General features: G+C 48.5%; 2 protein-coding genes across 5 annotated transcripts in view; both read right to left on the bottom strand.

The window, feature by feature from the left end:
- The window catches only part of LHX9 (LIM homeobox 9), a 22,103-nt gene extending 10,414 nt beyond the window's left edge, over positions 1–11,689 (bottom strand). For 2 of the 4 annotated variants that reach the window (XM_011931690.1, XM_011931688.1), the window contains exons 1-3: positions 5,568–6,466; positions 3,396–3,598; positions 1,895–2,250 (exon numbers count right to left, since the gene is read on the bottom strand). In XM_011931690.1, the coding sequence (XP_011787080.1) occupies positions 1,895–2,250; positions 3,396–3,598; positions 5,568–5,741 (733 nt within the window). In that variant the 5' untranslated portion in view covers positions 5,742–6,466. Of the gene's footprint in view, positions 1–624; positions 629–1,892; positions 2,251–3,395; positions 3,599–5,567; positions 6,467–11,026; positions 11,098–11,341; positions 11,456–11,551 lie in introns of those variants that run through there. The other 2 variants (XM_011931689.1, XM_011931687.1) reach the window with 2 other exon arrangements.
- A 4,583-nt stretch (positions 11,690–16,272) lies between these two features.
- The window catches only part of LOC105504298 (chromosome unknown open reading frame, human C1orf53), a 4,898-nt gene continuing 438 nt past the window's right edge, over positions 16,273–20,732 (bottom strand). Inside the window, exons 2-3 of the mRNA XM_011931686.1 lie at positions 17,749–17,850; positions 16,273–16,490 (exon numbers count right to left, since the gene is read on the bottom strand). Coding sequence (XP_011787076.1) covers positions 16,419–16,490; positions 17,749–17,850 — 174 coding nt within the window. The 3' untranslated portion in view covers positions 16,273–16,418. The remainder of the gene's footprint in view (positions 16,491–17,748; positions 17,851–20,732) is intronic.

Genomic DNA, 20,732 nt, shown 5'->3' with positions numbered 1-20,732 from the left:
CTCTCTCTCTCTCTCTCTCTCTCTCTCTCTCTCTCTCTCTGTCTCCCTCTCTCATTAGGGCATTAGGGCCTTGGTGAGTGGCTTGAGATTCCAATGTCATCTTCTATTAATAAAGAACAATTAGTGCCCTGCCTGCCCTGCCCTGGGGACCACGCATCAAAGAAGATGAAGTAAGCATGCTGGGCAAAGTGGCCCCTAACCAAATCTCCCGCCCCAGCACAGCAGGGGCCAGTGTGAGGGCACGGCCACTACTGAGGGATGCCAAAACCTGGGGCTTCGCCCGCTGCCCTCATACAGATTGACCGACCCTGGTGAGATTTGCAGTGAGCCGGCAGGTCCTTTTCTTTTCATCCAGCAACCCTGGTATGAACCCCCTAGGGACAAGTGCTGCCACACAGTGTTCCCCATTGCTCCCCATTCTCCTGGCAAGGCCACCTGCTATGCTTGCCCATAAAGGATTCTCCTCTTCTGTTAGATCAGGCGGTATAGAATCCCAGGAGAGAGGCTAACAGAGGTCTGAGAGAGCAACCACTCATCCTGTGTGGGTTCTCCTGAAAACTCTAAACTCAGAGCAGGACCCTTAGCTCCACATTCACACTGGCTGTGTGATCTTGGGCAAATCACTTAACTGGCTGGACACTGTTCTTTACGTTGACTAGCAATGTCAGGCACCATACCAGGCCCTGTGAACTGGAAGAGAAAAACAGGCAAAATCCTGTGCTCTGGGGTGCCTATGTGTGGATCTGGGGGCATTCGTAGTAATAGAGTGGGGTTGCCATAATATGGTCCTCAACGTTCCTTCCAACAGAATGGTCTCCCCTGTCCTGAGCATCAGTCTGCTGAGATCCTCAGCCAGGTCTGGGCCAGGGCACTGAAAGCCAAAGCAGTTAAGTTCCTTAGGCTCCCCAAAAGTTAGCCAGGGCTTTCTAATACCTCTTTTTTTTCCAGTGATTGGGACTCACAAAAAGAGCTTCTGTTCTGCTCAGAGTTAGAGTATCATCTGCAGAGTGGATCACCATCCTCACCTGGAGGATGGGAAGTGGGGGCCGGCTACCAACAATGGGAAATTGATGCATGTGAGATTGACACATGATAGGTGTGTCCCTCAAAGCAAGGAAGAATGTGTTCTTGACTTGTTGCCTGCGGGTTGTTTTTAATGAAGAGAGAAGGTGATTGAGTATAGATGAATGGTCTGAGATACCATTAAGCTTCCTCAGGGGGCCTGACCTGAAGGTTCTTTCAGTTGGCCAGGGGTCTGGATGTCTGGATGGTCTATTACACCGGGAATGAGACGGCTGGATGAATATCCTGACTTAGGAAAGACATAGGCTAGCTCAGCTGTGGAGAGTGATTCCCACCCCTACAACTGCTTTTTGCCAAGATCAGGGATTAGGTTTTTCAACACTCTTGCCAACCGTGTTCCTGATTAACTTTGGGCTGGTGACCACAGCCTCTGACCCCTCTAGACAGACTGGGGTTGGGCTCTGAAGACTTTTTTTTTTTCTTTAGTATTTAGGAAACCTCCTCCAGGATCTATAATTTGGCCTCCACAAAGAAATTGCCCTGGGGCTGTTTTGCTCCAACTGAGAGCCAGAAACTAATGGGCTCATTAACTAACCGGCAACAACGTTTTGGCTCTGCCTGTTTGGGGGAAGTCACTACAGCCCCATAGTTATGGATGTGTTTTTTGCCACAACCTAAATAAAGTGTTGCCTCTCCCTCCCCTTCCTCCTCCTCCCTCTCTCCCTTCCTTCAGAGTGACAGGGGGTTGTGGTGAGAACAGAGGCATCGGGCAAAACACACTCTTGCAGCAAGACTTTGGACGGGGAAGGAGCTCTAAGAATTTTCCTCAGGGAGGCCGGGACTGCGCCGGGGGTGAGGATAGGGGGCACACCTGAGTTGTAATTGACGATGTCCACTCCCAGCGCTGGGCTCTTCCGCTTCCGGGGCCGCCCCTTCTGCACGGTGCCCGTACCATTGAAGTAAGGCAGGGCCAGGCCGCCGCTCTTGGCCGCCAGCTCCGTGTAGCTCAGCTGCGGTGGATACTCTCCTTGCAAGAGGGTCTCGAAGTGGGCGCGGCAGTACACCAGGCTGTCCTTCATGCCGAAATGGTCGCCCGTGGTCAGAGTCTTGTTGCAAGTGGAGCAGGTGAAGCAGCTCAGGTGGTAGACTGAGTCTCGGGCGCGCATGACCATCTCCGAGGCGGAAATGCCAAGGTGGCAGCGGGCACATCTCTGCACAGAGAACCTTCTGGAAGGAAACAGTTAAGTCAGGTTGCTAGTTGAAGCAAGGCAGAGCCATCTCCCACCCGCGACACCTGGGTTTGGTCTGCAGTGGCCTCAGACTGGGACCTGGTAGGGTTCCGGGAGGACAGGACAGTGGGCATTAATTTTATTTGACCATCGAACTTTTCTGATAAACCAAGACAGAGGATCTTTACATTAAAGTCAGAAGAATCGGGCAACTAAGTCTTAGTTTTCTTCTCTGTAAAGTGAACATTAAAACAAATTTTTAAAAAATTTAAAAAAGCAAACCACTAGTTAGAACGATCTAACTCACAGCACTAGAATATTAAATTGCCATGCCAAGTGAAAACAGTTAATCAATTACAAAATATTCTATGAATGAAGGAAGATACAATTATTCCTGGATGTGCGAGTGTGCGGGAAAACATGCCGACACAGTCCTGGAAAATGACGATTTTGTAGAGGAAAGGTTATTATTCTTTTAACCACTTATCTTGTTTGGGCTGAGAGCGGAGCTAGGTCACCTGCACATAGTTCTGTCTTTCCCAATCCAGAAATATAACTGAGAAGAATCAATAAAGACGCCTGCTGCTGACTTTTCTCTCCAATCTGGCGGACATGGTTGTAACTAGCGATAAAAGGACCTCGGAACCGAGTGGCTTGGGTTTTGGCAATGGCATTTATTCCTTTTCATAGTCATTTACAGAGTCTCCTGCCACCTGAGAAAACCTAACACTCTGTTGCTGCTGCCCGAGCCACTAGTTCAGTTTCAAGGCGCAGAACTTGCCCAATTCGTAGCAAGCGGAAAACAAAAACCCAGTAAAGTCTCAGTCGACTGAGACCACGTCCATTTACTCTTCCCCAGATTTCCCCAAGTTCCTCCAGCCAAGCGGAGAAGTGATGGGAGCGCGTGGTATTCGCTGATAGAGCTCTAGACCTTGAATGTCCGTCCCTCCCACCCACCCTCACCGTCGGTCAGGGAGATTGCAGCTTGAAGGCATATGCAGTGGGCTTCCCTGGTCTTCGAAATGATAACCGCACTTGGAATGGGGCAAAAGGTGGGAGACGGAGAGGGGATTCCGAGCTCAGGCAGATAACCCCGCCAGGTGTACTTGGGCGGACGTAAGAAGTGGGGGTGTAGGGGAGTACCTGTAGTAATCCTCCTTGCAGTAAATGCTACCGTCCTTGGCAAAGCAGGTGAGCTCGGACTCGAGGGCCAGCTTACATTCACAGCACTTCAGGCATCTCAGATGCCACTGTTTGTCCACAGCCAGCAGGTAGTACCTGTCCGAGATCTTGCCCCCGCAGCCGGCGCACAGGGCGGGCTTCTCCGGGCTAAGCGGGGGCATGCCCTGCAAAGAAAGCACACCGCAAGGCTGAGGAGGGCGCGCGGTGTCGCCGCACGACGCGGGGTTCTCCCCTAGGAAGACCGAGCCCAGGGCGTGCAGGGAGCGCGGCAGGGGCCAGGGTCCACTGCACAAAGGCAAAAGTCGGGGAAAACATTTGTGATTTCTCTCTACGGCTCGCTGGCTTTCTTCCGTATCCGACTAAACTGGCATTCGCGTCCTCCCGGGACTATTAGCCTAAAGATATCCCGGCCATCAGAAGCCTCGCTTACAAAGGACTGGGAGAATATTGACTATAGTTTGGTGATCGTTTCCGAATTCAAATAAATACAAGCTAAAAATTGTGGCTTTCGACGCACACAAAATAAAACAACGGAAATGATTGGGGAGTGAAATGGAAATTTCAACGAGCACAGGTTATTTTAAACAAAAAATATTACAGTTTGATTTCTCTAAATTCTTATAAGCAGCACTGAAATCAAAAGCAAAGGGGAGATTATTGGACCTGTGCTCATAACTTGGTCGACTTTGTTTTGATTGAGATATATTTGGCAGACCCTGCTGTTCCCTAATTTTCAGGACTATTGGTCCCGTTCCCAATAAGTGTGTAAAGTGGCTGTTCCGAAAGAGGGTCCGTTGTCCAGCCCGCTCTATACAGTCCCCTCTTTCCCTAGCATCAACAGGCGTACTGAGACCTTTGTCTTGAAAATCTGTTTAGTGCCCAAATTACGCTTCCCTTCTGGGTCCCACTGACCCGACTGAGGATGCCCCAGTGGCCCCACCTTGAGGAGCCCAGCCCCACTGCAAAATTTGGGTTTGGGTTGCTACTATTTGTTTTTAAACGTGATAACCAGAAAAACGGAAAAGGAGTTAACCTCCGGACATTTCCCTCACGACTAGCAGAAATGGGTTGAACTTCCCCATGAAATTTCAGCGGGCCTGAAAAAGTAAAGTTTAGCCCTTTACTCCGACCGGGGCCCTGGCACTAAATGAGTGTTACAAATATAGACACGTTCACCAGTTGGGATACTTGCCCGGACCCAAAACCCAGCTGACAGGGCTAGAGCAGTCTCCTGATTAGTTTGGGCTACAAGTTCTACTGTGGTACCAAAGGATCTACACAGCTATGTTTGGCTGAAATCATTTCCGGAGACTTCTGTAGTTACCCCCCTCCAGTTAGTAATCGGGAAAGGGAAGCACTTAGATAAGTAATTGGTTTTCTTTATTAGGAGGACATAACTTTATCATTATGGATAGTAGAAACAGTGGTAGTTGATTAGTTTGTTTAAGGGTTGGTTATAAAGTTCATGCGTTTCGACTGGGTGCCGCGCCCCTTCGTATGTTTTATTTGACTTCCCCCTACACTTGACACCCGCCCGGTCCCGGCGCTAAACGTAGTGCTGTCTCGTTAGAGGGACTGAGTCAGGATGCTAGAAACCCTGAGATTCTCTCGGTTAGGGGTCCCAAGACCCGAGCGTCTAGAGAACTGGAAATGACTCAGTCGCGTCCGAATCTGCTCCAAAGGTCCGGTCATCAGGGCCAGAGACTAAGGCCACCAGGGCTCCTGCTTGGCTCGTACGCCTGGGCAGCGCGCTGTCCTCTTATTGCTTGCGCCCAGCTTGCCCTCGGAGCTGCGGATCCTCGCCGGGGAGACTCCCGCCCCGGAATCAAGGGAATCTTGAGGTCTGTAGAAGATAATGCCACCTCCCCACTCCACCTCCTCCCAGCTCCTCTCTCTGCTCTTTCGGAATCAGCTGCGACAGAGGACAGCCAACTAATGCAGACATTTCAATTCAGAAAAACGACCAATTCTTAGCCCTGCAGACCTCGGTGGACGGGAGAAAACCCACCCGCCAGCCTCAAGCGGACGTCTCTACGACCCGCTGCCCCCGATCTCTTCCGGCCAGGGAGTCGGCTTGGCTTAACTGAGGGCGCAGGGGTGCCCGGCTACCGCCGCTGGGGAGCCCTTCCTTACCGCGTCGCGGCCGTTGAGCTGGGCGCCTTTGGCCAGACGGGCCTCAGTCTTGGATCTGCGCTCCATCTCCTCCATGATGCCTTGGATGTGGCCTCCGGAGATCCCGTGGAAGAGCATGGCTGGGGGGCGGAAAGGACACGAGTTGTCTTCTGCTCGGCACCCCACTATTTCCATATACACACGCCCAGGGCTTTCAGCTCATCCGAATGAAGGAGGCAAGGGACTCGAGAGGGCTGCGCTGTGGGAGCGCAGAGAGGCTCGGGGATGGAGGGAAAGAGGGAGAGAGAGGAGGAGAAGAAAGAGACGGAGTGGAAATCGGTGTGCTGGGGGAATCTAGGGGAAGCAAAAAGAAGTGGGAAGAGTGGTGGGGAAAGCCTCAGCGGCTCCGTGAAGGAGATGTGCAGAAAACAAACAATTCGGGTGGAGGGGAAAAGAGGCGTAGAAGGCGAATCTTACTGCTCTGAGAGATCGAGTTACTAATGGGAAACAACTGCAGCTGGGGGAGGAAAACAAAATCTGGTGAAGAAAGAAAATAGTTTTGAACACAAAGAAAGAAAAAGAAGTGCTATTTTCAGCGTTCCCTCACTGCTTGCAAGTTCCCAGTTCCTGTAGGTTGGGTTGGGGACTGCTCCTGCCTGAGCTGTGTCCAATTTGTTAAGAGACTAAAGCCAGCCCATTTTTGATAATTTAGTAGGAGGAGTTCTCTCCCCGGAGCTGCCACGGATTTTTATTCAGACAACAAAGACCTGTCATACTCCTCTCAACCCCCTGGTGATGGGCAAGCAGGACAAACATTACAAAGGGGTGGGGGGATAGAGAGCAGGGAGGCAGGAGGAGGGGGCATTTACCTCCCCACAAAACACACACGCGCGCGCGCGCACACACACACACACACACACACATCCAAGAGTTCCCAGCAGTCATGTTTTAAAGGGGAAAAGGAGCTCTTGTTGTCCCCGCCCTGGTGCAGGAGGCCTAGAGCCCGCCTATTTCATCCGAGTTCAAGATCAGACCTTGGCTCAGGACACACAGAATATCAACTTCAAACTTTGGGTTTGCTCCTTGTGGACTTTTTCATCCCCAGCCTGCAGGACTGTTACCAGAAATGCATAAATATTGCGCAGAAATGTAAGCACTTTACTGAGGTGGAGATGATGTTGGCTCCTCTCCTCCCCATCCCATCTTCCTCAATCCACTTTTAAAAGCAGCTGTCTGACGATGCAGGTCTTTGCCTCACCTCCTTGAAGGCTGGAGACCCTACTAGGTGTGGGCTTCATCCAAAGTGGAAAGGGCCTTTGGAGCGTCTACATTTCTCAGGGTTACTTTTGGCAAAACAATTTTCTTTGAGAAAAGCAGAGTGTAGGGGACAGGGCATGGACTTGTACACATGGGTATGCAATTGAGCCTTGGCCATAGGGCGGCTTATTCTTTTCCCAGGTTCGGGCTTGAAGGAAGGCTGCCGGAGATTCTAATGTCTCATTTGAAACTTGCCAATATGGGAAGCGACTTGGGGCCTCCCGGGAGCTTGGCGCCTGCCGCCGCAGGACTGGGCACTAGCCCCATACCGTGCTGCTCCCACTACCCTGGCAGGACAGGGGACTTGTAAAACTGGGCGCACCCGCACACTCAGAAGGGTGTGAAGGGGACTCTTTGCCGTGGAGGAGGGGAAGGTGAGAACGGATAAGCAGAATGGCAGACCTGCTCCTCACAAGAGGTGGGATTGTTCTGTCGCCCTCTGTTCCCGGTAGCGGCGGCCCCTCCCCGGCCCCATTAAAAAGTGTCCACAATACTCTGATATTGTCGATTCATTCAAACGGCCACAGGCCCCCTAGGGGCCCGAAGCACTGCGGCAGGAACCAGCGTGGCTTTACCCAGAGAGCAGGACGCGCGGGCCTCTCTCTGCTCCTTTCGTCCGGGTCGTCAGCCTGCGTTCCCCACGACTTCCCGCCGCCTTTCCCAGGACTGCGGTGCCTGTGTCCTGGCACATCCCAGACACCTCAGAAGAGCCGCCCGGCAGCAGACCCACTTCCCTCCGCCCGGGGGAGCCCGACAGGGAACTGTGGCCAAAGCTAGAAAGACCACGGGAGAAAATCCAGGGAGAGAGGGAGAAAGGGAGGGAGAGAAGAAAGAAAGAAAAAAGGAAGGGAGAGGATGAGAAGAAAGGAAAGGAAGGAAGGCAGAAATAAAGCGAGGGAGGAAACGGCCCCTGGTGCAGCAGCCTGACTTCCTGTCCCAAAGCGTTGCCTTCTGAGGCTGCTGGAGTGGCCTCTTCCATGAAACTCAAGACTCTACTGCTTCCCCTCCTTTTTTCTCAGGGTCAAAAATAATGTTATTTGCAGACTGGACTCAGTTTAGGTCCTCCGGGTGCCAGAATGCAGCTCATAAAACGCAATTTCACACAAAAATGAAGCCAATCAAGTGAACTAAGCTGGAGACATCCCCCTCCTCCTTACTTTGGCAGCTATACCTGACAGCAGGGCTGCTATTTACTGTAAGTAATGTAATTAGCCCCTTTGGATGGGAATCAATGAGCTTTTCAAACCCACGTGCACACAAGAAGGGCCCTGAGGAGGGGCTGGGGGCAGCAGTCCTTTCAGAGACAGCAGGTCCTTTCACAAAGGGGCAGATTGCCTTCACACAAGTCAGAGGCTAAACTGACTCAGAGCTGGAGGAGGAGAGGGAGAAGAGGAGGAGGAGGAGGAGGAGGAGTCTCTGCGAAGTCCACTCAGTCAATTCACCCAAGGAAGCTCCAAGCAAAAAGTAAATACAGGACTTCAACTGACTTTGTCTAGTTTCTGTGCTAAACCCTCTCCCAATGCCCAAATGGGGCTGTTTGAAATTAGGTTTGGTTCTTGTTGCATATTGCCCCTACTCAGCAAAATCAACAACAAAGAATGCAAGAATACCACTGTTTCCTTGCAAGAGATAAAACTTTGGAGACTGCATGCAGGGAAAGTTAAACAACTCCAGGAAAAAGCCAGAACTTTACAGAGTCTCCAGGGAAGCCAAACACAGAGGTTTTGTAAGCCCTCCAATCATCCATTCATTCTTCGATTCCACACATATTTGTTAATCATCTAGGTACAGGCAAGGCCGAACACCGTCTGCAATCAGTTTCCAAGTTGAATCCTAGCTATTGTTGCTCTTATAAAACTCAGGTTATAAGTTCCTGCATTCAGTGGCATTTGCTACTTCCTGTAAAGAAGCAAACTGCCAGGATTCTTCCTTCGCCGCAAATGCAGGAAGTCTGGAGAAAGTTGGGGGTGGGGTGGGGGTCTGCTGGAGTTTGGGAGGTCCTTGTTAGCTCTGCAGAAATAGGTCCCCATGGGTCCAGACCTGCCTCCTCTAATAGTTCCTAAGGAGGAAGCCCGTGAAGAATGGGAAGGAATGCCCTCAAATTGGGTGTGTGACCCTGGGTTTTCCACTTTTTGTCTTGGAGCCCCCAAGAGAGATTGCCTAAGAGCTCCCGGCTCCTCATTCTCAAAGGACTTTAAGCACTTTAAATAAAGAGAGCATCTTTGTACTCCTTTCACCTCTCCAGCAGAGGGGCTGAGGCCCGGTGGCTGGTGACAAAAAAAAAAAAAAGAAAGAAAGAAATGTTCCCCCCTTCTCCCAGCTCTAGTCTGAATGGCCTGCAAGTGTTCTATAAAAATTAGAGTGTTCATTTTTTCAGTTCCTGGGCTGAGCCACTGCCTCACTTGATGGGACAGGTGCATGTGGTTCTCTCTAACCTGCATCGGGGATAGGATCTTAAGTCTCCTCTAAATTCAGAGCTCTACCAGGAATAATGGGGCAGGTCCCTTGACCAGCACTGCTCTCCCTCACAATTGAGCACACGCAGTCCACTAAGCTTTCTTTCCTTTCTATTCTGACAGCACTCATCCCGCTACTGTTGCCGCTTTTAGGAAAGTGGACGGCCAGACTATAGTGGAGCATAGTAGATGGAACTGAGAGTTCGAGATCTCAGAATCTCTATGAAGGTCAAGAAGACTGCAGCGCCCTTGTCGCGGGCTCAGGTGGGTCTACCTGTGCAAAGAACCCGAGCCCAGTAGAACTCCCTAGGGGAGAGGAAAGGGAAATTAAATCCACAGGACAGTTAGGGTTGAGAGGGAAGAAGTAACCAACAAATGTGCATCTTTTGAGAGCAAAGGTGACTTAAGGTCTCTTTCTACCTGAATTTTGGAGGCCATGATTCTGTGCCTCTAAGTTTGCCCTTTAAAGAAGGAGGTGTTACCTTTCCTCCAGACCCTGTTAAGCTGGTTAAGGAGCCCCTTTGGTTTGAAAGGCGGGACTCTTAAAACAGTATCCAGCTTCTGGCAGTGTCCTGAGCACCCCAAGGCCCAGTGAAACGTCAGCGTCATCCTGAGGCTCGGAACCATGCGTTCAGTGCCACGCCACCTGTCCCTGGATGCCCGGGCTGCGCTGGATGGAAGGTAAGAGGATGGCTGGGACACGCTGGGGCCTTTCTCCAGACAGTGGAGACTGAAATACTCTGTGTGTAAAACTTCCCCCTACACCTAGGTGGGCAGATCTATACTGAGGCTGCTACACGGGCGCACTTCTGATTCAGTCCTACTAGAGGAGCCTCCCTCAAGACAAATGGAAGTGAGCCAAGCAGAGCTGGGACAGGGGGAGTTCGGCTGCCTGGAAAGGGGGACCTGAGGCCACGCTCCAGCTGCACACCCTTGCCAGTCTCTCGCTGGGCGGTACTCCCCGGCCAAGGCCCTGCCCCTTCGCACGTTCTCTGCCTACCCTCATCCTTCGTGACAAAAAGCCTCTCGCCGGCTTTTGCTTCCTTCAAACCTCCATCCTCTATAGCCCCTGGGCTCTTCTCCCCAAAGGGGACTGCGCCAAGTTTAGAATACAGTGCTTCTGAAATCTGATGCTCTTTTACCTGAGATTTGTTGCGCCGCCTGCCCTCAGCTCCACAGAAATAAAGGGAGAAGTCCCGCACTGCGTCCACTGAGATCCCGCGCAGAAACTGCTGCGCTAGGTTAGGACTGAACAACAACAAAAGAATGTGGGTGAAGCCAGTTTCCAGTTAACCCCTACACGGGTGACAAACGGTGTCTTCTCGGTCCCCACTTCCATCCCTTCCAAGAAAGAAACATCCCCAGCAGCTCAGCGGAGGGTCGGGAGCGCGTCCCTTGCACCGCTGACTACTGGAGGATCAGTGGAACCAGGACCTCTGCCAGGCGCCCCGGACCCTGATCCTGAGGAAAGTCGAAGACAGTCAAAGAGAAAGGCAAAAGGAGGGAAACGAAGGTTTCAGGAATCCTATCAGGAGACTGAAAACGAATGTGTTTTTTTGAGCCTACGAAGCGCGGTTTAATTTTTAGGACACACACTCCTTTTCGTTCCACCCAGCGAAGGCGCACACACACGCACACACACTCACATGGCATACGCACTGGCCCAAGGGGCAGAGAACATCATAAGGAACCTGGCACATAACTCACCTGCCTCTAGAGTGGTACCGTTCAGCATTCTTGGAGGAAAAGGAGTGGATCACGCCGTAATGGTGGTTGCACTGGCAGAGAAAAGCCGCGCGTCAGCCGGGCGGTACGGCCCGGCTTCCCCAAGCACCTCCTCCCATCCGGTGGGGCGCGTCCAAACCGCTCCTCCCGCGGAGACCTCAGGTAGGGACTCGGCTTGGAGCAGAGCCGGACCTTCCTCTGGTAGGCTCCCAAGACGTCCCTGAAACTCCCGGCCGTCCGGGCGCACTCCGAGGGCAGAAAACTGCTCCGACTAAAACATCTCCATCAGGGTCTTACCTTGAGGTCCAGATGTCAGACGTTTCCCCCACTAGAACTCGGTTCTCGAAGAGGAAAGGCGGGAGGCGGCGGCCAGGGGTGCGGGTCAGTCCTCGCGTCTCGCTCAGGGTCCCTCTGTTAATCCAAATAAATAAATAAAGCGTTGGATGAAAATTAATTTCTCCCTTCTCTCTCTCCCCCGCCCCATTGGAGTTGATCTGATTCCCTCACCTCTGACCCTTAGCTCTCTCCACCTGTCTTTTATTTTCTGTTTATACTTCCAAATCGGGAGGGGGAGGAAGAAGGGGTGGGCAGAGGGCACAGACGCGGGCCGGTGCCCAGAGAAACGCTCTGAGGCTGCATTCAGCCCTTCCAGCCTCTCAATAATCAGAGGAGGTGTTAATGGAGGACTCCGCGGTAACTGAACCTCATAAAGCCCAGAGCATCTTGAGGCTGGGGCGCAGCAGGGGGGCTGGAGTCTCGCGGCGTGCCCTGGGCTCCCGGCCCCCCAGCCAGCTTTTGCCTCCCTGCAGCTTGTACCTAAAAGATGCTGCCGCCAGCTGGTGCCTGCATAGACGGTGGATGGGCGGTAGCTCCTGCTGGGAAACTAGGCTAAGCCATTGATTGTTCACCCACTGCGTCCCCGCCTTCCCCTCCCGGTCCCTCCTTCACTCTCCGCGCTCCCGGGCTGGGTATCAAGAACCCAACACTCTGGGGAGTATTCTGCGCTCGAAGTCGGCGTTTGCGGCAGGGTCAACAAGAGAGCCGGGGCATCTCTTCCCCCCGGGCCCCGGCTAGGGGATGGGGGTGGTGGTTAACCTTCCGGGAGAAAATCCGCACTTGGACCCGGACAGGCAAGGGTTCGAGGGGATGCAGCCAGACCTGGGACGGGGCGGAGGCCACATTACCTGGTGTCAGGTTCCCGAGGGGCTGCGTTGCCCAGCGCGCAGTCAGGCCGCGGGAAAGTGGAGGGAGAACCGGGAAGGTGGGCCTTGGGCCAGTTATTTACCCATTCTCCCACCCGGTGCGCCCCTCACAGTCTGAGATGGGGAGGCGGGGGATTACAGCAAGGCTCCTGCGCGGGTGGGGAGGAGAATATGAGCAGTGAGATTGGCCGCTCCAAGATGCTGCTCCGGGTGATGGTGCCGCCCTGCCTACCCGCCCCTCCTCCACGTGCCACCATAGCTACTCCTTGGCGGTGCGTGGCTTGGGTCCAGGGCGCAGTGGGCGGGGTGGGGGGACGCCCGCTTGCCTCCAAGCAGCTTGCGAAAACCTCGTGGGATTGCGGCTGCACGTGGGGCACGTGGGGGTGGACGCCGCCTCCACGCCTGCCCCACAAGCTCTGCCATACATTTTAGGGTCGGTAAGGAACAGACCAGGAGCCGGGAACCCGAGCCCCCTGGCTTTCTCTTTTCAACCCAAATCCGGGAATATCGCTCGGAGTACCTCCTACAAGATCTCTCTTCCTACCGAAACATTTGGCTTCGCTAACTAGTCCCACCAGCCCGGTCAGTCCCACCAGTTTACCTTTCAATCTTCCCCACGCCTGACTTTCCTCTTTCCGCCCTGGCCTCCTTAGCTCTTTCTTCTAGAATATCCCCTATATATCGGTCAGGTTTCGCAGCCAAGAAAGGACAGTCCTCCCGGGTTCATCTTCTATGCTCATCAGCGAGGCCGTAGAATGGATGGACGGTGATACCCACCCAAAAACTCTTGGGTGCTTTCAACTCATCCCTGTCTAAAGCAACTGGGTTTAACCTCTTTGCGGTCCAATACCGTTTTAGGTATTTGGTAACGACATCCATTCTACACACACACACACAAACACACACACACACGCAGGAGCACGCACGCTGAAACGCGCACCGAAGCTCACACTGTAGAATACAAATTTCTGCTTGGAGGATGTGGTCGTTAAGGATCTCCCAATTCCTCCAGAGTCCACGATTCCTTGGTTAACACTGCCTTTTATGCCTGCGGTGCCAGAAAGGAAAGCCACGTGAATCTGTGCGTTTTGTTTCATGAGCCCAACCTCGAAGCTGTTTATAGGGACAGAGGTCAACCCAGTGCCCTGGGCACCCTAGCACACATCGGAGCATCCAGAGGTCCAGGGTACGCTGGACATTCCAGAGACAGCTCAGTCTCTGGCTAAAGATAGTTACGGGTTCTTCCACAACCTTCTTCTCAGAAATCAGGCTCTTCACAGAGACTGGCGAAATAGGATGTAGACTTTCTCTGCCCTCCACCCCCGACTTAAATATCTTACATTTTTAATGAGGGGAGGGGATAGTTTTGGCATCCAGGATTATATCTTAATTTTTGCATGGTAGTGAAAAAATAGCACCGATTTTTCACTCCTCCACCATAGACATCCAATCCACAAACTCAAGCCATGGCTTGAATGTTAGAAAAGATGAAATGGCAGGTGTCAGCAAGGAGTGGAGGGCGAGGTTCCTTTTGCACTAACCAGGGGCTGTGGGATCTCAAAGTGCTCATAGGAAGACAACATGCCAATTGCTATTTGTCTGGTAGTGAGCTCTCTTCCCCAGTCTTGTCTGGAGACAAATCTAAGATCCGCAGATTTCTGACAGTGGAACAGTGTGTGTGGAACAGACTTTGCCAATGCCTTTGGAGAAGGGGTGCTGCTCTGGAACAAAGACACGTGCCAGGCCCAGAGAGTGCCTCCACTTCTAAGGGCGCTGTTTCAAACACACGCTGTTTGGGAACCTTAAATTTTACTTGAAAAAAATAAAAGCCCTTCTCTTCCCTACTCTGTATAAACAGTCCGGGCAGTGCTGTTTCTTGAAGACAGAGGAGTGCGCATCATGATCCACCTGCTGCGAGAATCAACGCTGCAGGGATCTGTCTTCACACCCCACCCTGATAACCTTCACAACAGTATTCCCCAGTTTCCATTGAGTCGTTTCACATACGAAACAACCTAAAAATCAATTTCCCTTGATTTATTGCACGCTGGGGCAGAAGGAGTCTCCAGAAACCTTGAAAGTGAAGCAGCACCAGAGCTGATTTAAACTCTAAAGTCTCTAAGTAAGTCTCTATTTCTTGGCATCCACATGTGTTTGTACACATACACCTAATAAGAAACCTGAATTTTACTTTACAACGTGCGAACACAACATAGCTTAAAGCTCTTACAGGAGACCCATTTATGTGGCCATATTGTATTTAATGTGGAAGCACCGGCCCCCGCTGCCACCCCTAACGTGTTGTTCACATGCATCCCTCTAGAACTACAGCAAACTTCAGCCCTCCTGGATCCAGGAGCAGGGAAGACTATGAGCATCTCTCTTCCCTAGTCCCCACTGCAGCCCCCCAGCGGCTCCTTTGCTGTTGTTGCCCTTAAGGCTTGAAGTTCTGCCAGGAAGAATTGCCGAGAAGAATTACGAAGGTCCCACATAAGGGTCCTCCGTGACCAACATCCCTTCTTTTTCCGCTAGTTTCCTACTACAGGAAGTGCACAGTAAGCAAGAGCTGCCAATAGGAAGGAGGCATCTTTCCACCTGCTAAGGGGCTTTCTCAGAACAGTCTTACCTCAGACCCCTTTTCAAAATGAACTTTCTTTGTTCGTTTCCCTATTCTCCAGGAAGATGACATTTTAGACTCTTCTGTCTTGGGGGGCTGCTCAAGAAACATTATCTATGCCCCACACAGAAAATGGCCTTGTTAGTCTTCAAATCGAGCAGAAAACATGGAACTGCAGTTGCTTCTTGACCAAAAAATGGAAAGGAAACTGGCTCCCAGGAAGCTCTATGCTTTTCTGGAAAACTGCTTCAATGATCACAATGCTGATCACCTTCTCCTACTCCTCTCAAAGTAATTTCCAGATAGGACACTACCAGTCCACAGACACCACTCTTTTATATCCTGCTGTTACCTCTCAGGGCTCATGGGCAGTGTTACTGAGGGCACCATGGTTAGAGCACCAGCAAAAGTAGGGCACCAAAAAAAAGCCAACAATTTGGGAAGACATTTTAATAGTTGACATTAAAAAAAAAAAAACAAACAAACAAAGACATAATCAAGAGGAAAATTAGAACCTTATTGGGCTTCTTCTTGCTTATTTCATGGTTAAAAATGGCTTTTATTTTGAATTGAATGTGGGAGAAGGTACCAAAACATTTTGTTTGCTTAAGATTTCTAAAGCTGTTATTTGGGCCACAGGCAGAACCTGAGGCAGACCCCTGAGATGTCCAAGAACCTTTCAGATTCCACTGAGGGAAGGCTGGGAGTCAGCTCTGGGCAAAGCCAGTCTTCCAAGTGGGCAGCAGCCTCATTTTTCTGAGCAGCTGCAACTGGTTAGGAAAGGGCTTCCTGGGGACTGCTGTCCTCATAGGAAGCAGGGAAGGTGTGGAAAGAGGCTCATGTAAGCTCCTGACTCAGGCTGGAGACTGATGCCCACCGGCATCACTGCAGTGAATAAGTGTACAGCTAATAAAATGTTCAAAGATAGGTTTGCCTAGGAAGTGCCAAAAGAAATACAGGAGGAAAGGGTGGGGGACAAAAGAAAGGATGGTCTAAGTGACACATCTTCAGCTGCCTGACCCTCAAGTCAAAATGATTTAAAGTTTTTATTGAAAGAACAGATGGAAGATGAGAGCATTTCTTGATGCAGGATGGCACTTCTTGGGCATTCATATGCTGCACGATATATTATATCAATCTCCATATAGCTCAAGATATAAATAAAATGAAGAATATATTAAAACTCTTCTATTTGCCAGCAACCTCCCTTGGATTGCTAACACTGAATGAGAAAACAGTAGGAGAACGGAGGCCAAGAAAAACCAAGAGCTACTAATGTGACCCGATTGCTACTATTTATTTAATGGAACAGCCATTATTTTCTTTCTTCAACATATGTGTCTGATAATGAAGCAAAAAGAAAGGAAAATAACTATCAATGTGCCATTTCAGAAACACACAAACATTTGTTAGCTTTTTCATTTTATTGATGTTCTTTTAATATATGTATTTAGGATTAAACTAGTGTTCAAAACTAATAACCCAGCAATTCTGAATTAGGGCTTTATTTTTTAAAAAATACAAGCACAGTTAGAGAACAGAGATGAAATTGTTGTCAAACATAAAAATATGAATTGAATTGCTTCTTTTTAGATGGATCTTTAACATTGACTTGACCATACGGACACTGCAGAAGAAATAAAACAAATTATTACTAAATATTTAACAATCGTCTTGAAAAAGCACAGTTCTCATGGTGACAAAAAGAGACTGTTAACAATTTTATATAGATCATTTGATCTATCAGGTCCTGCAGACTAAGAGAATATTGGCAACCTCAGGCAAATGGTCCTAATTAGGGTCCGAGAACCATTTCCTAAATTCATCCTTCCAAATTTAAGAATTTTACTGTCAAAAAAATCCACTTTTAGAAAATCCTCAAGTCCTCAATTTACAAAAAGCTCTTAGGCATTTGATTAGAAACAGCTCAGGGCACAGGAACATACATAAAATGGAAGGTTTAATTTTTAATCCTGGCTATAGTTAATACATGCATTTAGTGTCTATTCTTTAATTATAGAGTGGCCAGTTAAAGGAAATTACACCTTCTTGCACCAAAACATACAAAGTGTTCTGTAAACAGAGGTTGTTCCTGTTTATAATCTTGACCTATAACAATTTACCTCACCACTATGCCTTTAAAAAGTAATAGTGAAGAACCCATTTCCATTTATTTTTTGCTTATAATAGGAAAGACGTTAGTTTATCTTGATTAGTGAACACAGAGAGGTACCTATTGAAATCAACATTTTAGGAAATGTACAGGCACTACATGCGGTATAATCTTGTTTCACAGTTATTTCAAACACAGACTGGAAAAGAGCCACAGAAAGAACCAGAGAGAGGAAGGGTGGGCAGAGGGGGAGAGAGAGAAAGAGAGAAGGAGAGAGAGAGAGAGAGAGAGAGAGAGAGAGGAGGAAAAATGGGAGGGAGTGAAGGAAGAAAAGAAGAAAAGAAAAAATCATTATCTGAAGGAAACCTACCTCTCAATGCTGGGTGAGTTTCTATTTATTCAACTAATAAAGAAGAGGGATCTAGTTTGCAACATTCTAGATTTCTTTTCCTGCCCTCTTTGGACTTGCCTAATGAAAACAACTTATTTGAAACCCCATGAAAAGTTTCCTTGTAATAAAGAGCTCCCATGAATTTCAAATCACAGTATTTCAAGGAATTGATGCTCACAGTGAAATTTTACAAAATTCCATTAACTTTAAAGGTCCTACGTTGGTACTAAGGACTTCATTGTCGTTGGCTAAAGTAGCTTGTAAAAAGTGCACTCCAGGTCTATTTGGCTTTTTTATTTGACTTGTTGTTCAAATAATAGGTATTTACGAAGTTACAGAAGCACCGCAAACTGCTGCTGTAATGCGAGAATTGCTACTCACATGTCTGCAAGCAGAGCCACAACATTCACCTCTTTGCAAGTGGGCAATCTGAGTGAGCACCACATAGCCAGTAGCTGGATCCACATAGTTTAGCTGGCCAGCCTGAAATGTAATAAAATGAAACAATTCATTAATCTCAATATTCATCATATCTCCTCACCATTATGTCTACTCATAAAATACTGCAGAAAATTTTAAACAATATTAAACTTCTTCCCAGCAGTTTTAGTGGCACTTGCAATTAAAGACCAAAAGCACTCCAGCATTATATACAATCCAACTTTATGTGACATAAGGAGAAAATATACAGTTTGAGAAAAATGAGAAGTTGATGGAAAAACAAGAACTCCTCTGTACCTAATAACTATGTAGCCACTGCTCTGATATTTTTCATTTGGTTTCTAGGTAACAAGCTTAATAACAGGTGATTTAAATGATTTTAAGAGCTTAAGAGGCTGAAAATGAACTTTCACTCAGAAGTTGCAGTTGGAATTTCAGTACTTAAAATATGTGGATAATGATTTAAACTTACAGAAAAGGCGCTAATCAAAACCAACGGTCCTTATAGAAAAGTATTACCTTTGCTATTATTGAACACTTTCTTTACCTTCATGTGTTACTTCATTGCACATTTTATACTTTTTTTTTTTTGCTGGTGTGTTATTAGTTGTATTTTTAAGTGAATAAAAGTATTGTTTTAACATATTAACTCTCACTGCTTTGACAAGTTTGATCAAAAGAAATTTTTATTGTACTATTTCAAATATCAAGGAAGTATATTCTATATACATTCAAACATGACTTAAAAAGGTGTCTCAAGTACTTTGTGGGAAGGGAAAAGTAAATAACACAACTTTTTCTGTGGATTTGGGTCGTGTGGATGATATTACTTAGCCTTGGGTTTTTGTAGAGGCACGTTCCCATGCACTTTTTATATAACCTTTTTACCACGCAGTAACTCAGTGTGCATCAATCTTGTACAGAGCCTTTTTCATTAAAATACACATGAAACTTGCATATCTTATGGCAAACACATTTTTGTATGAACCACCAACAACTCCTTCAGTGTCTTATTTAATGGCAGAATATTTTATTCTGGTTGAGGTTTTAACCCAATATGTTTCATGAATAAAGTGTGTAGCAAAAGGACAGGCACAGTTAAGTCTAGTCTCACCCTGAGGCATTCCAGCAAAGGTAGAGCAGGGCAGGGCAGCAGAAATCCGAGCAAGTCCCAAGCTGTTCTGAGAGAGGCTTCCCAAATCCAGTGGGACCACAGAAGCAGATTACATGAAATCAGGAGCACTCAGCACTACCTTAGAATGACCGATTGTCAGGACCTCACTTCTTTATTTATTTACAAAGCTCCTGTTTGGAGACTTGGAAGAAAAACAAAAAAACACTAGGAACTCTGTAGCAGGCTTCTTTTCACTTTTCATAGCTTCTGGGAGTCTTCTGAGGGCAATTATCTGGCAACCTGGAAGCCTAACAGATTGCTCCTGCGCATGCGCCTGCTCTACAGCTTTCCATGTTGATTGAGCACCTCTGAGCTTGCTGGCTGCCCACACAAACTTAATTTGTCCTCAGTAAATGAGCGTCACGTAATGGTGGCCACAGACAAAGATGAGGCAAGGGTGCTGACAGTTTGACTGGAGAGCAAGATGTTCAGTGATGCGCATCGGTACCCAGAGAAAGGTAAGAGAGGTATCTGCCTTGAGGCTGGAAGAAGGACCATCGTGAGGGGGCTCCGATTTGTCGAAAAAGAAAAACAAGCAGCTTGTTATTTACTGGGCTTACTTATGGTCTCCCGGATAGTCATTTAACCTGTGATACTGACACTGATGAAACAAGTGTGGATTTCCCGAGTGAGAAAAAGTTCGTTTCATTCCCTAGGCTGATTGAAAATTTCTTCACATGATACTGGTGTTTGCTCTAAAGAGAATGAAACTTTTCTTTAATATCCACCATATCTATATGGTGAATTATGAGAACAAATTACATAGTTTTTTTTTTTTTTAAAGGAGAGCATAACCAAGAAAGATCAAAAGCTGCCAGTCACTTACTGATGAGTCTTTATTCAGTCTCAACACTTGAACGGGTCAGACGGACAGTGGATTCTCAGGGCCTACTAACTGCCATTACTGAAATAAGTCAATCTGAGGTAAGCTCCGAGATTTTCTTCTCTACCCCTTTGGCTTAAGTCATACCATATAATATTAGTCCCATCAAGTACTGGAGGCACACACACACAGCTTATTAAATGGGTTCATTTCATGCTTCTTTTCTGTCTTTATTATAGTCAGTTTCTCTTTTTTTCTGTTTCTTTTGTAAAGGTAATAACATAACCATGCTGCCTTTAAACTCACGCAGACTGTGTTAGAAGGCGTAAAGAGAGAAGTTTAGATACTGGTACTAACAGGCAATTGTCAAATCCGCAAAACAAAAGAAAACAGCTGAGTGTCTACAAACGCCAGATTGTAGTTCCCTCTGCTCCGCCCGCTACGAGTTAAGAGAAAGGACAAGAAGGCAATGGAAAAATTAAAATAAATGTGTCAATGTCTTATTTTTTTCATTTTAAGAATCACTGGATGGCTAAGTGTTCAACTGACAATGCAGAAAAACACACATTTTTGTTGTGACTTCTCAGTTTCGCCACCTTCTCCATCAATTCTTTGACACCCCCTTCCGCAACACACACACATACACCACAAAAGAGTGGCAGTGGGTCCCATACGGCGACCGGAGTTTAGCTCGGACGCTGATTGGAAAACCAATCACACTCATACTCAAGACAGATACAGGGTAAATAAACCCTTTGTCTGGAACGCAAACTGTGGCCAGTTTTCCCGCGAAAAGGTCGGAGCTGGAAGCTAGTGTTCGTGCGCGCGTGTCGCCCGAGGCAGGAGAGCACCGGCGTACAGCAACCCTTGCCTCTGCCCGGCGGCCTTCGGGTCCGGAGAGGCCCGGGATGCGCAGGCGCGCAGAGC

The sequence above is a fragment of the Colobus angolensis genome, unplaced genomic scaffold, assembly GCF_000951035.1.
Source record: "Colobus angolensis palliatus isolate OR3802 unplaced genomic scaffold, Cang.pa_1.0 Scaffold91, whole genome shotgun sequence".
NCBI classification, from domain to species: domain Eukaryota; kingdom Metazoa; phylum Chordata; class Mammalia; order Primates; family Cercopithecidae; genus Colobus; species Colobus angolensis.
The sequence above is the reverse complement of the archived record's forward strand: the minus strand, read 5'-3'. Positions and strand labels throughout refer to the sequence as shown.